The sequence below is a fragment of the Anolis carolinensis genome, chromosome 2 (genome assembly GCF_035594765.1).
Source record: "Anolis carolinensis isolate JA03-04 chromosome 2, rAnoCar3.1.pri, whole genome shotgun sequence".
Classification (NCBI taxonomy): domain Eukaryota; kingdom Metazoa; phylum Chordata; class Lepidosauria; order Squamata; family Dactyloidae; genus Anolis; species Anolis carolinensis.
The window spans coordinates 201129099-201146154 of record NC_085842.1 but is presented as its reverse complement, the minus strand read 5'-3'; the positions used below and the strand labels follow the sequence as shown (position 1 = coordinate 201146154).

Genomic DNA, 17056 nt, shown 5'->3' with positions numbered 1-17056 from the left:
CCTAGTTGCCTTCAGAGAGGCTGCTTCTTTGAGCACTATAGCATTGGATATTTGCAAATGCCCACTTTAAATGGCATTATACTTCCAATTGAAAATGTATTTCCTGAACATTCCTATTGATAAATTACTCAGCTTAATTGCGGCTGCCATTAGTGACTTGTTGCTCCATCCACCATCATGCAGGGCTCCCTTTATTTACACGCAAGAGTCCCTGGAACAAAACTGGAGAGCTCATAGAGGTCAAAGGATCTGTTTGCATTTGCAAGAGAGCAATGGATATAACAGATTGCATAAATTTATTTCCAGTGCTCAGCCCAAAATAGATTTTTGCACTACATCATTTTCCAGCAAAAAATACAAGTAATTGTTGCTGTGCTCCATTGTGATGCCATCATCACTCTGTAGTATGTGTTACATAATGTTTGTGTGTTAGATATGTGGCCCTTGAGGCTAAGTAGTTTGACATTGCTAAATAGGAATGAATAGTATTCTCTGGTTCAAATAAGACTTTTGTATAGTTTTTCACAGCATTTGTCTGTGCATCTTACAAGGTGTTAAAAAGGTACAATAAATGAATAAATAAATTAGCACATCTGCAATAACAAGAGACCAGATTTTGAAATCTTGATTAAATGAAATGCAACAGAATGCATTAGGTAAAGCCAGTCTTTTCCAGTTTCTTATACCAGCTACTGATACTTCTGTCTATGTTGTGGGGGATATTTCAGTTCAAATGGATTAATTAATATGCCAATAAATCAGCAACATTATTTTTAAAGTCTTATATAATTCTAATAATCTAGGAGCAGTTAGAAAGGTGTCTTCTTTTTTCTCATTCCATTGCCTCTTCCTGTTCTGTGAACAATGCCTCAAGAATGCTTAGTAATGTGTGAATTAATGTGAGCAACTTTAAGCTTATTAAAATTGATATTTAAATCTAAGGATGAATCTTGTTTCTTACATCCTATACATCTTCATAATTCATCTAAAATGTATTTAAAATTCCTTATAGTGTTTTGCCAGTTTTATCCCAATATATTGTTGATGGAATAAGTTGCAGAAATCCTGTATCAACTTATATTTAAATTAATACTTAACTATGTATCTTCCAGTGTCTTGACCCCAGAAAGTCGAATGATGTCATGATTCAACTATGCCCCACTTGTCAGCAGAATGGCCTTATTCTTCCCATGCAACTAAACTAGAATGGGGTGAAAGAAGAAGTTGCAATTGTGGAAATAGTGTAATGAATACAAAACAGTTACCCAGCTGTAATACTAACTACTGAAAGTTTGAACTAAAACAACATATACTATATAAAATACTAAAACACAAAATAGCTGTGACCTCCCCCAATCCAAACTGATGAGAGAGAGAAAACAGAAAGAAAAACATATACAGTGTTCCCTCACTATTTCGCGGTTCACTTTTCGCGGATTCACTGTTTAGCAGTTTTTCAATAAACTAAAAGACTATTATAAATCATAAAAATTACAATTTACAGCCTAAGGAAGGGAAGAAGGAGAAGCCAAAGGGAGAGAAAAGGAGCCCAAGCGGAAAAAGAGGTGATTTATCAACACACGATTGGTTGATAAAGACTTAAAATAGTATATAACTACTAAAATAATGTATAAATATTAAAATAAATATAGCGTTCCTACTTTGCGGATTTTCATTGCGGGTGGTCCTGGAACCTAACCCCAGCAATATGTGAGGGAACACTGTAGTAATAATACTAATAACAATAATTTATTCGTTATCCACTATTCCTTGCATTTGAGGAGGGGCACAATACAGTTAAAACACATAATCATAACATACATTCAATAAAACACATATATCAAATCTCATTTATATAAAATACACATACAGATTTAAGTACAATAGCTATAGAGTGCAAATTTAAAATTCATGGTTTAAAATTGACTGGGTAGGCCTTCTGGAAAAGATAGACCTTAAATTCTATATCTTAAATTTTGAGAGCTGATTTAGCTGTTGGATCTTTTCCTGCAGGTCATTCCACAATCTTGGGGCAGCCAATAGAAAGGTCCCCTGGGTCCCTTGGGTAACAGTTCTCATACCATTACAGATATAACCAAATAACAATCCTATTAAAATTATTAGTAACCATGTCCATAGATTATTACATCATTAGATTTTTGTTGCTCAAAAATAGATTAATTTATTATACTTTCCCCCCATGGTTCCAATTATTTCAGAAGCACTATAATAAAAAGGAAAATGTTTTCCCCTGACATTTAAGTCTAGTCGTGTCCGACTCTGAGGGTTGGTGCTCATCTCTATTTCTAGGCTGAAGAGCCGGCATTGTCTGTTGACACCTCCAAGGTCATGTGGCTGGCATGACTGCATGGAGCGCTGTTACCTTCCTGCTCGAGCAGTACTTATTGATATACTCACATTTGCATGTTTTCAAACCACTAATTTGGCAGAAACTGGGGCTAACAATGGGAGCTTACTCAGCTCTGCGGCTTCGAACTTCCAACCTTTTGGTCAGCAAGTTCGACAGCGCAACAGTTTAACTTGCTGCACAACCAATTTATCTACTCTTCAAGTAAATCATTAATACAAGGGTTAAATGAAAAGTAATGCCTCCACCTTCATTACTTGGGTTTGGATGTGAATATTTTAATAAATCAAACGCAGAAATAATCCTTAGAATGTACTCTTTAACTACCACTATTCACTTTTCCACATAATCACCAGTCAATTTGATACATTTCTGCCAATGATGAACAAGTCACAGAAGAAGTCGACACTCTGTTTCCGCAACAAGTGTCTCACAGTACCCATCATGCACAGATCTTCTGATAACTAAGAAAAGCAATACTGTGACCCACACGTTCTTGTTAAATTCCGATTATGCTTGAAATTTCTCTCTGAGTGATACGACGATCGTCTTGAATCAATCTGTCAACCTTTTGCTTGTGAAACTCAGTGGTTGCTGTCACAGGACGTCCAACTCTTTGTTTATCATGCAAGTTAGATGTTCCCACCTCAACATCTTTAAACTTAAAATGACACACAGTACTCACATCAACACAATCACTATAAACAGCTTGCATTCTCTGATGAATCTCCTTTGGGGTGACACCTTCTGCTGTCAAGAATTCAATGACTGCACGTTGCTTAAGTCGCATTGACCGACCGTCTGCACAGGGTTCCATACTTTGCACTTTAACAACACAACCGTTCAGTGCTAAGGTTTCCCGCCAAATGGAACTGTAGAGGAGAGTCTACTGAACAAGCCAGTACCTGCCGCATACCAGTACTTCCATCTGTTGAGGAGTTACGAAGGTGGAGGCATTACTTTTCATTCAGCCCTCGTATATTCTGTATTTCTAGTCCTACTCAAATAACCAGACTAGAAAGAAAAAATTTGTAGAAATTGGATAGATTATGGGTCATACAGTGACTTTTGTTTCCTTATTACTCCTAAAGAGAGTTATCAAGGAATGACAGAATTGTAAAACAAAAAGGAAGGCCCTTTTTAAAGAACAGAAAAGTCTTTCCTTCACACTTTTTTTAAGGATAGCTATATATAAGGTTGTCCGTTGCAGTGTGTTGCTTGTGCAGCCTCCAGCTGCTCTTGTTTAAATTAAGGGGAGCTTGATTGAGCTCCATCTCTGGTGATGCAGGTATTTTTCTTGGCTTCCTTCCTTGAACCAGGTCTGACCATTATTCTTTTTAGACTGATAAGAGAAGTTAGTAGATGAAAGCCTTATTAATACTAAGGTATTAATCTGTTGTCTGTAAGAATAAAATACATTACAAAAAGATAAGTAGAGTAATGAAGAGTAGAATGTGTATTAACTTTACAGGTATGGTTAAAACAGATAGCAACATAAACCTGTTTTTATGGATTAGGTAATGCATATTACCTTTTTCCAATTTGCATACATTACAGTCTTTTATTTAATATTTTGTTTAAACAAATGTTTTTTGACTTGCCCAAAGGCTAGCATTTTCTCTTTGAAGAAGTAATAACTTTTCAAGGGCTTGAATTTTCCCTTTCAAGAAGTAATAACACATCAAGTTAAATTTGAGTATCATATCTATACATTTACTTGGGGGGTTGGTTTTTGAAACTTTCCTCCTATTAGTTACTTCTGCCCCTGAGTGATTCAGTGTAAATGGCAAATAAGTACCATTATTCTGTTCAGTGTTCTATCAAGCTGAAGATTAAAACTACTGCAAATTCTTTGAGCTGGATACAAGTGCTTTCAAGGTTGCCTGCTAAACGAAGGTTGTTCAGTGGGCACAAATTGCAACTGAAAGTACTCTGTCAGTATGAGTTGTAAAGATTTGTTCATTCAGCCATGTCTGTCAAACACTTGTTTACAGCTAATTTATTTTACTTCCGTGGCAGCCTCACAGAGGTTCCTTGTAAGTTATATAGGACCTCTTATTTTATTTTATTTTACTTCATTTTATTTTATTTTTAGTACATATTGAGCATCTTATAGAAACAAAATTATTTATGTAATTTTGGCTATGTGTTTAAGGTGTACTGTATGTGAAACAAATGAATTTATTGTTTAGACTTGGGACCTATCTCCAAGTTATCTCATTATGAATGAATATGCAAATAAAGGAATTCCAAAACTTTTAATAATTCAAAACATTTTAGTCCTATGCATTTGGATAGCAAATACTTAACTTGCTCCCTCTCCCCCCCCCTCTATATATACACAGATAGATAGAGAGACAGAGAGAGTATACAGCAATGAAATATATCTAAATAAAAAGTTAGAAAAATATAGTGTAAACCAGATTTATTAATTAACATATACCAGCATATATATGCCAGCAGAATATATTACAAATTGGTTAAATGCCAACCGCTGCTCATCCTCTGAATCAATTTTTTTATTATTAATTGGAAGAAGGCAAAAATGTTAATATGTTGAGATCAGCAGTCTTTGGTTCATTTTGAAGATCATAGAATCATAGAAATCTTGATGGAGGATTATAATGACATATATTCCTGTTCTTGTTCCTAAGTCTCTGGGTACAAGGCAGAGGGCATATGAAATTAGTCTTCAGTCATGCAATCTATAAAAGGAAATCCAGTGCTACTGCCAACCACTCAAAGTATGGTCTGTGGAATATTACCAGTCTCATGTCATAGGCTGCCTCTTGCTTTTTCCAGGAAATTAATAAACAGTTATATCTAATGGCTAAAGAAGCACTGATGTAATTTATGTCTTGGAATGAAAATTTAGAGACATATATTTTTATTGATCTGAAGAGGTTGGTTATCATGATGCCCAAGTCTCTTTAGGCGAGAACTTTCCAAACTGTGTTTTGTGCCACATTAGTGTTCTGCTTTGCAGTGTGTTGGTGTGCTGCGCAAAGGTGCTGATTTAGTAGCCCCTCCTGGGTCACAGCAGTGCAGGGATGGGAAGAATAAATGAATCCGTCCACAAGGAGGACTCCACCTTAATTATTTAGGGCCTGGTGTGTGTGTGTGTGTGTGTGTGTGAAGAGATTTTTTTCTCTCTTTTTGTGATGTCCTTTGTTCCCCTTGTTCTAGCCATGTGTGCTAGAATAACTCAATGGGAGCGAGTTTGGTTGTAGTTCTGATGTTCCCTACTTTGATACTAGTTTTTGGCACAAAATGTTTCTTCCTGATTTTAATTCATTTAATTTAATCTTGTTTTTTCTAAAATCAATTTTCTAGATCTTTTTTTGGTGCTTCCTCTGTGCTCTTTTCTTTAGGTCCTTCCCTTTACCATGTGTGCTGAAGGGGTTTAGCAGGAAGGAGTTCTTTTGAAGATCCAGTGGTCTCCAGTAATCATCTTCACAGTTTACTTTTACTTGTAATTTGTTTATTAACTCCACTTCTGTTTTAATTTTAAGTCATCTATTTAGTCAATTATTTTAATCCTTGCTAGTTAATTGAATTCATTTGACTTAGCTTGATTAGCTTGAGTATCTTCAGGTTTGTTGGGTCTCCATACATTTTGTTATGTCAGTTTAAGTACCGGTATGTGTCTATATTTCTTATAAGAAGTTGGTTTAATCTCCAGTTTGCTAATAAAACTGAATTGCCGTGTTGCAATATCATGCATGTCACCAACATGAAATGTTTTGAAAGCTCTGCTTTAGACCTTTCACTATGTGCAGAATACAACAAATATAAAACACAGGGTACTCCCACAAACATAGACACTTAATACAGGTTGCTTTCAGTGTCTTCTGAATCATGATAGCCTAGCTTCATAGTTATGATGCTGCAAAATGAGGTGATGATCCCTCAGATAGTCCAGGCAGTCCTTCTACCAGAGGCAGAGCCAGTCACACTGCAGATATTGTCAGCTGATGTAAATTGTTAGCTGACTTTGATTGTTGAGACAAAGCCGTTTTGTTTTCCTAAGAAGTATGTGACTCTCATCTGCTTTCACAATTGGCCATGCTGGCTAGGACTGATGCTTGTTACAATCCAACAACATCTGAAGGATCACAATGTCCATCACTGTCCTAGTAAGACAGAGTTCCAGCCAACAGGTCTCACCCCTAGAACTCTGCTTCTTTCTGCCTTAGTACTACCAGTCAAGTATCTGTACTTTCTCTGCTTAATCTGATATACTGCTTTAGCCTAACTCTACTTTCTTGATAGAACCTTATTTGATTCACTGCTATTAGCTTCCTCTGGGAGTCTCAAGGAACTGCAGGACATTTTTTTTTTTTTGTATTTTGAAAAGCAAGGCCTGCCATTTGAATCCTTCTTCTTAGCTCAGACATATGGAAAGAAACAGAATAATGTTTATGCAGGTTTGTAGCCAAGGCAAGTAATGAAAACCTAAATGAAAAATATGTTCCTGTTCAAGTGTTGGGAGAACCGCCTCTCCTGCTTCCATTTCATTTTCCTTCCTCCTTTTTCAATATATCATTTCCCTTTGCTTGTGTCAGCCACTACCTCTAGATTAGTTGTGATATTCTTTTTTATTATTGAACAATTCTGCTAAGGAATACATCATAATTACTCAATGTCTCTTACTCTCCTGGTTTGGATTAAATTATGCATATCACAGTTACTAAAAAGATGAAAAAATGGCCCATCTCTTCTAAATAAACAAGTCAGATGTTTTGTTCAAACCCTGAATTTATGAGAAAACATTCAGCTTATTTCACAGTAGCTCTGAATTTAGAAAGCATTTTTGTGCAAAGATTAACTATATCAGCTCAGCATAACTTGCTTTACTTCAATTGGGATGTTGAGCAGAAAGCAGTCTACTTTTTCCGACTGAGAGTATTAGTGAATTTCAGTTTGAAGAGATTCTGCAAAAGCCCAAATTAAAAGAATGTTGGTTCAGAAGACTGTACAGTTCTGCCAGAATTACATAATACATTTTAAATTCACAATAGCCTAGAAGTGGCCATGCCAGCGAATAGCAGGGACTGATATAGCCTTTATTACTTTATTTGTTTAAAGATTTTGCTCTTCCTCTCCACTCCAAAAAAGTGTACAAAATATTTTAAGTCATCAAACAATATAACCATTTAAAATCAAACAGTCATATACTGATAGCACATTTTAAAATCTGTATGTCTAAAAGAGACTCTTGGAAAAAAACAAAAGAATCTGCCATTAAGATGCTGCAAACAAGCATCTTTAAATAGTAATAGAAGGTTGGATGAAAGTGTCCTTTGGACATTTCTATGTTCTACCTGGTTGTACATGCATGATTGACTCTGATGTGTTACAGACTGAGTTGTGACACATCAGATTTGTTGATACACTGCAATCCTTTCTGCATCACTGCCAATATCTTTAGTATGTAAGGCAGGCATGAGCAAACCTCTTAGGGGAGGAGTGCATGCCTGGTGGGGTGGGGTGGGGAACTGATGGAGGAGACTAGGTGGGGTGTGGATGGGGGAGGAAGGCTGTGGGGCGGTTTACGTTAGCAGAAAGCCTGGGTGGGTTGGCATGGGGAAGGGGAGACCAGCGGGGACGACTGGTGAGGGGGGAGGTCTTTATCCATGGTTTTGCAAGGCTCCCTGGAGAGCTTATCTTTAAGAAAGAAAGAAAGAAAGGAAGGAAGGAAGGAAGGAAGGAAGGAAGGAAGGAAGGAAGGAAGGAAGGAAGGAAGGATCGATCAATTCTGGCTTTTAAAAAACTCACTGAAATAGGAATGTTTGATCCCATAAACCTCATTGACTTTGTACTCGCTGTTTACTGAATAAGGCCAAAATTTGAAGCCATAAGTTGTAACAATGCAAAATCAGTGATTTTGCAGAAGCTGGGGCAGTTCAACCAGTAGACAAACTACGCGGTTGCTGAAGGCGCCATCCTCTTGGGGGCACAGTTCTGGATTCTGGATGAATGGATTTTAATCTTGGACATTCTTAAAATTTTATATAATGTGATTTTATTTTGTAATGGTACTTGTTTTATATGAACTGTTGTTTTGTAGATTGTTTTATATGAATTGTTGTTTTTACATAGTTTTTAGGTATTGAATTTTTGCCTGTTTACTGTAAGCCGCTTTGAGTCTCCACGGAGAGAAAGGCGGGGTAAAAGTGATGTAAATAAATAAATAATAAATAAATAAGTGCCCTATGAGCAGCTTCTTTTTTATTTTGTTTTTATTTTTTCCCCTCCCAGCTGGGGCACCTCACCTTCCCTTTCCCACATACGCGCACTCGCTCACGGCTGGGAAGGAAGGTGGGAGGGGCAGGCCTGCTTGCGGACTCGCAGCCTGAGTTTTCCCTCTGGCCATGAGTGCGCGAGCAGGCCTCCCCCTCCCACCTTCACTCATGAGGCTGCCTCCTACTGGGTGAAGCAGATGGAGAGCACACGTGTGCCGCCACTTCCGGCGAGATCTCTTGGAAACTAGGCAAGTGGGGTTTATATATGTGGAATGTTCAGGGTGGGAAAAAGAACTCTTGTCTGAGGCAGGTGTGAATGTTGCAATTGGCCACCTTGATTAGCATTAAATAGCCTCGCAGCTTCAAAGCCTGGCTGCTTTCTGCCTGGGGGAATCCTTTGTTGGGAAGTGTTAGCTGGCCCTGATTGTTTCCTGTCTGGAATTCCTCTGTTTTCTGAGTGGTGTTCTTTATAATATAACCCAGAATATCAAAGCAGAATAACCCACAATATCTGCCTTGATCTGGGTTATCTGAGTCCACGCTTCTATATAATCCAGTTCAAAGCCGATAATGTGGATAATCTGCCTTGATATTTTGGGTTATATGGCTGTGTGGACGGACCCCCAGTGCTCTTCCACACAGCCATATCACCCAGAATATCAAAGCAGAATACCCCACAATATTTGCTTTGAACTGGGTTATCTGAGTCCACACTGGCCTATATCCCAGTTCAATGTTTGGTGCTAAATTCGCAAATATAGTAATTCCTACATAACATTATCATGTATTGAACTGCTTTTTCTGTTGATTTGTTGTAAAACATGATGTTTTGGTGCTTAATTTGTAAAACCATAATTTGATGTTTAATAGACTGTCCCTTAATCCATCCTTATTATCCAACATTTTCGCTTATCCAACGCTTTTATTTTTCAGTGATTGGTTTTTTTTTTGGGGGGGGGGCAAACTTCTGTTTGTTTACACTTGAAAATTACCTAGGGCCGGCCCTAGGCGCAGTCCAACTCGGACTCACTGGCGCAGTCCAACTCGGTGGTTATCAACCTGTGGGTCCCCAGGTGTTTTGGCCTACAACTCCCAGAAATCCCAGCCAGTTTACAAACTGTTAGGATTTCTGGGAGTTGAAGGCCAAAACATCTGGAGACCCACAGGTTGAGGACCACTGGTCCAACTGATCAAAAACAAAATTCTGTCAGAACGAAAGCAAATTCTTATCCAGGACCAAAACCCCCTCACAGTGAAATAGTTAAGTCTGATCCTTCTAAGAATGCAACTACTTTTCTCTCTTAAGAAACAAGTTAAAACCCACATGCAGCCATTGTATAGACCAGGGGTTCTTAAACATTTTCAGCCGTGGAGCCCTTTTTGAAGCAAAAGTTTCTTGTGTATTTTTATATTACATATTATATATATATATTGTGTGTGTGTGTGTGTGTGTGTGTGTGTGTGTGTGTGTGTGTGTGTATATATATATATATATATATATATATATATATATATATATATCAATCAGGCCTGGGCCAAGCCAATGATAGATGGATGGAAAGTGTTTGTGTTAACTCATTCATAGTGCAAAATAAAAAAGAGGGGAATGCACAATACATTTAAAATGAACAATAATTTTAACCTTGTATTTCAATGGAAGACTCCAGGGGCCATCCAGTCCAACCCCGTTCAGCAATGCAGTAAAAGCACAATCACAGCATCCCCAACAGATGGCCACCCGGCTTTTGTGATAATAATAGCAGAGTCCCCAGAGTCCAGCTACTCCAAACCTTTCTGCCATTGCAAGAAAAAACCCCTGAGCCGTGGGAGGGAAATAGGGTTTTGGAAGCAAAGAAAGCAAGGGGTAGGGACTGGGTGGTGAGTAGTGACTAATCAGAACACCTTTTGACTACTTACTTACTTAGGCAATTCCTCATTGCCCAATTAGTTGTCTTCCAAGTTCTTGGAAGACATCTATGTGTGAGTTTTTTAATGTGTGGAGGTTGGTGCACAGCCAATCAACACATAGTCTTCACAGAGTGAGGATCCCAACCAGTGACATGGTTAGCACAATGACGGTGGCTTCTCAATATGTTGCAGCCTTCTTCCACCTTCACAGCTGTTGTAACATGTACCATGTTATCTTCCGCCTGTTCTGTCGTTGGGGTCTTTGGATTGTGCTCAGTCTGGAACCTTCCCTGTCCCCCCCCCCCCCGGGAGTGCATGACTCCGGTGGTTACACCCACAGGTACATTGGAACACGCAAGCCTCCTCACCATGACAAGGTGACAATACATCAAGGGGGATCAAGTGATTCAGCAGAATCCCCCTCCTGTAGATTAAGAGCTCAGGATAATATGGACAAAATAGTTCTGACTGGAATCTTTTGTCCGTATTTTCTCCAACAGCATGGAAGAGGATTGTTGTTGTTTTTATGCCATTTCATAGGAACGTAAGAATTGTAATGTGTTTCTCCTGATTAATACCAAGATGGATTTCAAGAGAGGTAATATATGCCCTTGCACACATCACCTCTGATATTTATCGATCAGTCACATTTTTTTTCTATTGTAATCTCTTCATATAATTTTGCTAGTAAGGCCCTGCCATATTTTTTCTTCATAATAGTATCTATGCTGAAATCAATTTCACAATTATCTACATTTTGTGCTACATATTTAGCACAAGCTTGTCTCTATCTAGGTCTTACTTGTATTTTATCAGCTAATTCCTTTCTTGTTTTTGATCTGTTAAGACCTGGTCCAATCTTTTATGGGTAATGTGTCTACATTGGACACAATGTTCTTTATTGAATGCTACAAACTGCAGTAAACAACTTCCACCAAATTCTGTTCGCCCCCATCATTTGCTCCAACAGTTTGGTTCTCTTTGTTTTGTCCTTTGTGTCTAGACAAGTTTGATCCCACTATGAAAATAAAAAAAAATCTGGTTAAGGATTCTTGTCTGTCAAATAGAGGGTAATCATCTCAAGAACCTAAGAGATACGGCAATAGTTTCAGAATTATCCCAATAAAGGTTTTTCTGAACTGAAAACAGTATTTTTCTATTCAGAAATAAGATTTCTGCACAGAAAGCAAATTTCTTGTCTTTTGAAAGAAAATATTGCTTTCTGTGAGGGAAATACTAGCCTTATGCATATTTTGATTGTGCTTTTCCTGCATAGCAGTGGGGTTTGACTAGATGGCTATATGGTCTCTTCCAACTCTAATATTTTATAATTCTATAAACTTGTTTTCTGTGCACAATTTTTCATCAAATACATTAGCTTACAGCTGTAGGCTGTTTTTTTTACTTGTTAGCCAATCAGAGCTTTCTGCAAAGTGTCCTGCAGAGGGGAGGAGCCCCAGGCTCTGCCTCTATGGGGAGTAGGAATTGGAGAGAGCTTAGTGTTTTTTTTTTAGCTCAATCAGTTTTATCCCCCTCCTTCCCTCACCCCCCACTCCCCAGGAACAGTTGTATCTCTTTTTCCAATGTTATTTTCATTGATCGACTGTGAAGATAGTCTGTTGTACTTCCTTATATTTTCTTTTTCCTTTGACTCTGGCTATCAGAGTTTTTCATTTTGAATCCCAGTTCTTATTAGGATGACCATTTCTGTATTTGATTCTCCTTTCAGAAATATATTCCTGAAGCTTAATTTGCTAAATATTCTAACCATTTTTATTTCCCATTTTCTTTGCTCTTTCCAGTCCAGGGCGACAATTATAAGCCACTATAATATTTTATAGTGGCCTATAAAACTATAACTTTTACCTTTGAATATATTTTGATGAATTTTAACTGTGATTTTTTTTAGTGTTGTTTGTATTTAATTCTGTTTTTATATTTGTATATTTTTTAATTGTGTACAAATGTGTTTATGCCAAGCTGCTTTGAGTCCGCTTTGGCAAGATAAAGCGGGGTATAAATAAATATAATAATAATCCTCCAGCGTATTGCATTGTCAGTGATATCAAAAGCCCTATAATACAATGGAAACCTCAAGACAATTATCACCTAGAACAGGGGTATCAAGCTCCTTTTCACCAAGGGCCACATCAGCCTTATGGTTGCCTTCAAAATTTCTAATTTTAAGGCAGATTTTAAGTTCCTTGCCCCCTCTACCAAGGTCTGGCTATATTCTCTGTATCTGCTGCATTTAAAGTGCAGAGGGCACAGCCTGGGCTGGAGATTATTAGAATTACGACCCAGCAGCACTTATGGAGGGAGAAAGCTTGTTTTCTACTGCTCTGGAGACTAGGTCATGGAGACATGGATTAAAATTACAGGAAAAACTATTCCACCTAAACCTAAACGTCCTTGACAATAAGATCTGTGCAACAGTGGAATATGCTGCCTTAGTTTCTGTTGGAGCCTCCTTCTCTGAGTCCTTTAAGCAGAGGATGGATGGCCATCTGTTGGGAGAGATTGGATTGTGTCTTCTTGTCTGGCAGAAGAGGGTTGGACTGGATGGCTACTGGTGTCTCTTCCAACTCTAGAATTCTATGTGGCTCTGTGGTTGAGGAAAGGCTAAAGAACATTTTAAAGTCAGATATTTTGTCCGCAACTTTTGAATCTAAATTCAGAACCCACACTATGACTAAACAAAACTATGACTGTATCACAACTCCCATCAGCTCTAATCATGATGTCTAATGATAAGAAATATATGAATTGTAGTCCAGCATCTTGAGGGCCAGTCTTTACATACTCTTGGAATAAAGCCTATTGATGAACAGTTAACCTTTATGGATGTTTCGTGACTCCAGCTTCTATTCACATGGACAAAAGGACAGGGTGATAGTACAGCCAATCCATATAAGAGGGATGCAATTTGCTGAAATCTGCCAAACATTCCAGCCAGTAGAAGTCACTGTGGAGCATACAGACTCTATGTGCTATATCGCATCCAGCCACTAGAGGAGGTGGCAAGCATATCCTAGTATGTATGCCTACCTTTCCCCCCTCTTTGAACTTGGCAGTTTGTTTAAATTCGTCTGGACCTCATGGGCCAAATAAATTGATGTGATGGGCCGAATTAGGCCTGTGGGCCTTACATACAATACATGTGACCTAGAATATCTGAAAATAGAATCTTACCGGACATGGGTAATTTGCTATATTATTTCAGACAAAATGGTAGAATCAGAACCTTAAACTATGGCGTGAAAAAATACTATAAACATTGGCATTGTCTTAATTGGTTTCAGGGTTACTACTTTCTAGAAAATTAAGGAAACTGATCAAAAGTGAGGAAAAAAGTTATGAGATTTGTCATTAGATATACAGTAGTGTCTCATTTATCCGACATAAATGGGCCGGCAGAACGTTGGATAAGCGAAAATGTTGGATAATAAGGAGCGATTAAGGAAAAGCCTGTTAAACATCAAATTACATAATGATTTTACAAATTAAGCACCAAAACATCATGTTTTACAAGAAATTGACAGAAAAAGCAGTTCAGTACACGGTAGTGTTATGCAGTAATTACTGTATTTACAAAATTAGCACCAAAACATCACAATGTATTGAAAACATTGACTACAAAACACTGACTACTAAAAGACAGACTGCGTTGGATAATACAGAACGTTGGATAAGTGAGACTCTACTGTATTCACAAATGATTTTTATTCAATCAACATTTATTACGGTCCATAGAACCATCAGAAAATGAACAGACATTTTGAGTTCTCCCATCTCAGGAGAAGTACATTGTACAAGATACATCTACATGGTTTCAAGCGATATCCCTATCTGAGGTTAATTGCTTTCTCAGCTTTGTTGCCACTGCAAGGAAATTTGCCACTATAAGTCACCCTGTGGCACTTGTCCTCTAATAGATATCTAATAATCCTCTGCGGGGGATAATGTTCATGTGGGAGAGTATTGGGTATAAAAATTGGCTACGTTGCACTGTATAATAGCAGCACTGCAATAAAATGTGTTCTATTGTTTCTATTTCATTTCATCCACAGGGGCATAGTCTTTTGGAGAGGGGGATTCCAGACTGCTGCCTCTTAGCAGCTCTGAGGGAAAAACATTTAGTTTTTCCTTTGTAAAGAATCTACAATATTTAATTACTGTAAGGCTTGCTAGGTATTCACATATCTTAAAAGGCTCTCTGTATGGTAATTTTAAGACTCTAGGGGAGCATGGTGAATTTGAACGCACTCTAAGATCTCCCAGGGCAATATCCCGTAATCTTTGCTTCAGGGATACTTGTACCATTTTGAATCCCAAGTGGAGCAGAAGGGATGTGGATCGTCCAATTGTGGCCGCTTTTTGTTCAATCCTCCTCAAAGGGGTTTGGAGGCTTCATAAGGGAGGTGATGTAATAAACCCGTTCCCAGTTTGTAAACCATTGTTTTTAACCATAGGTTCATTTTCAGAATCCAGGCCCTAGTACTCAATGGGCATTCACCCTTTCTAGAAGCAGGATTGCATTTGGTACACAAGAAGGCATATTTAGAAGATCTCTTATGAACCTTGCTTGTATCTAGTTTAACAGTTGAATTTTCACACCATATGTGGCCACATGAAAGAAGAGTTTAGAGGTTGTTTTGTCATTGAAGAATTTTAGTGCGAAGGGGAGGTATTATCTCCTTTGTTGTAATAAAACCTTATTATAGCTGCACGGCAGGCCTTTGCCTTTTGAATAACCATTTCAGAGTGCACTCTCCAGGATAAGGTGTGGTAGAAGGTAAGACCCAAATATTGGAAGCTTTTAACCTGCTCTAGGGAGAATTCGTCAATAGAACATTTATATTTTGTAAATTTGCTTTAAAAAGCCAGAACCTTTGATTTGCTGAAATTTATATTTAGCTCATTTGCTTCACTATATTCTGTAAGTTGGTGTATGAGCCCAGGTCAGGTCTGAACCTGGAGAGGATGACTGTATCATCTGCATATAGCAAGATGGGGACTCTCCTTTTACCCAGTCTGGGTAGGTGACCTTGTGGATCCATCATGGCTTCCTCAAGATCATTTAGGAATAAATTAAACAGAGTAGGTGCTGAGATACAGCCCTGCCTTACCCCTCTGGTCATTTGAACTGGTCTTGAAATTTGGACATTCAGGACGCATCTAACCTGTAGGCTACTATCTCTGTAAAGTTCTTTAATGAGAAGGAGCAATCTTTTATCAGTTAGGTACTTATCTAATTTGGCCCATAGTTTGGGTCTGGAGACTGAATCAAAATTATTTTTATTGTGATTTTTGTGATACAGGTACAATATAAAAGCAATGTAATGATGCGTGTATGATCCCTAATAGAAGAGCCAGTGTGGTATAATAGTTCTGAACTAGTGTGGTTTTGGAGTCCAGATTTTGAATCTCCACTAAGCCAAGAAAACCCACTGTCATTGGGCAAATCTCACAGTGTCAGCCTCATAGAAAAGCAAAGGAAAAAAACCCTCTGGGCAAAACTTGCCAAGAAGGCTTTTTGCTAGGTTCGCTTTAGTGTTGCCAGAAGTCAAAAATGATTTGAAGGTGCATAATAACAACATGATTTTTAAAAAAAATAATAATAACATACTATGGTTGTTGACAATAAACAGTATAAAATATCTTATATGTGTTCATTCATATGCATGATTTATTATGCAGAAACTTATTGTCTTACTGCAAGTGCATAATCTGTAAATTCAAAATAGATATGAAGGTGGACGTATGGCTTAGCAGCCCGTATTTCTTCTAGCATGTGATAAAGTCAGTAAATTATACTCTCAATAATAAAAATGAAATTGATTTAAAAATTAAAAGTTCCACACAGACCATATTAAAAGATTTGAAATATTTGTATTTATTTTTGAAAACAAATATTTGGATTTATTTTAATATGCCAGTTTAGCGCAAAGTCCTCTGTACTTCTACAAAAAGAAATTTCAAATTTAGAATGAGAGGAACTTTATGACAAAAAATATTCAGTCATTTGTCACTCTTCAAAGATTACTAGTATTGAAATATTCACCTTTATGGAGTGTTTGTGCGGATTCAAATCAGATGTACTCTATTTCTTTGGTTAGCAGTCTGTATTTTTTAAAGAAGCTTACATTGGAGTTCCGGTGTGAACACAATACAATACATTTAAATACATAGGTTGGTTTAAACTGGGGTGTGAATAATGTCCTGCAAATATTATTTGGATTATAACTCCTAGCATTTTTCATCATTGGCCATTTGACTATGGTAATTGGGATTTGAAATTCTAGAATAGCTAGAGGGTTGTATGATTTTGCCTTTGTCTTATTTTTTGATGCAGTTCTTTAGAATTCCTTGACAGTTATAATCATTTCTTTGTTGAACTTCTTATAAACCCAAATTATGCACTTAATGCCTGCAATCAATGAAGAAATCAGTCACACAAAGGAATACGTGTTAGCATATGGGTCACTGTGCCATATTCAAATCTGGCATGTATTGATTGCACGTGCTATGTTTT

The 17056-nt window shown here is 37.6% G+C and overlaps 1 protein-coding gene across 4 annotated transcripts in view; it reads left to right on the top strand.

The window, feature by feature from the left end:
- Positions 1-17056, top strand: part of dnah6 (dynein axonemal heavy chain 6) — a 229123-nt gene that overhangs the window by 170914 nt on the left and 41153 nt on the right. The window contains exon 70 of one of the 4 annotated variants that reach the window (XM_062974149.1): positions 5740-6932. The exons of the other annotated variants lie outside the window; for them this stretch is intronic. Within the exon in view, the coding sequence (XP_062830219.1) occupies positions 5740-5765 (26 nt within the window). The 3' untranslated portion in view covers positions 5766-6932. Of the gene's footprint in view, positions 1-5739; positions 6933-17056 lie in introns of those variants that run through there. 4 annotated transcript variants of the gene reach the window in all.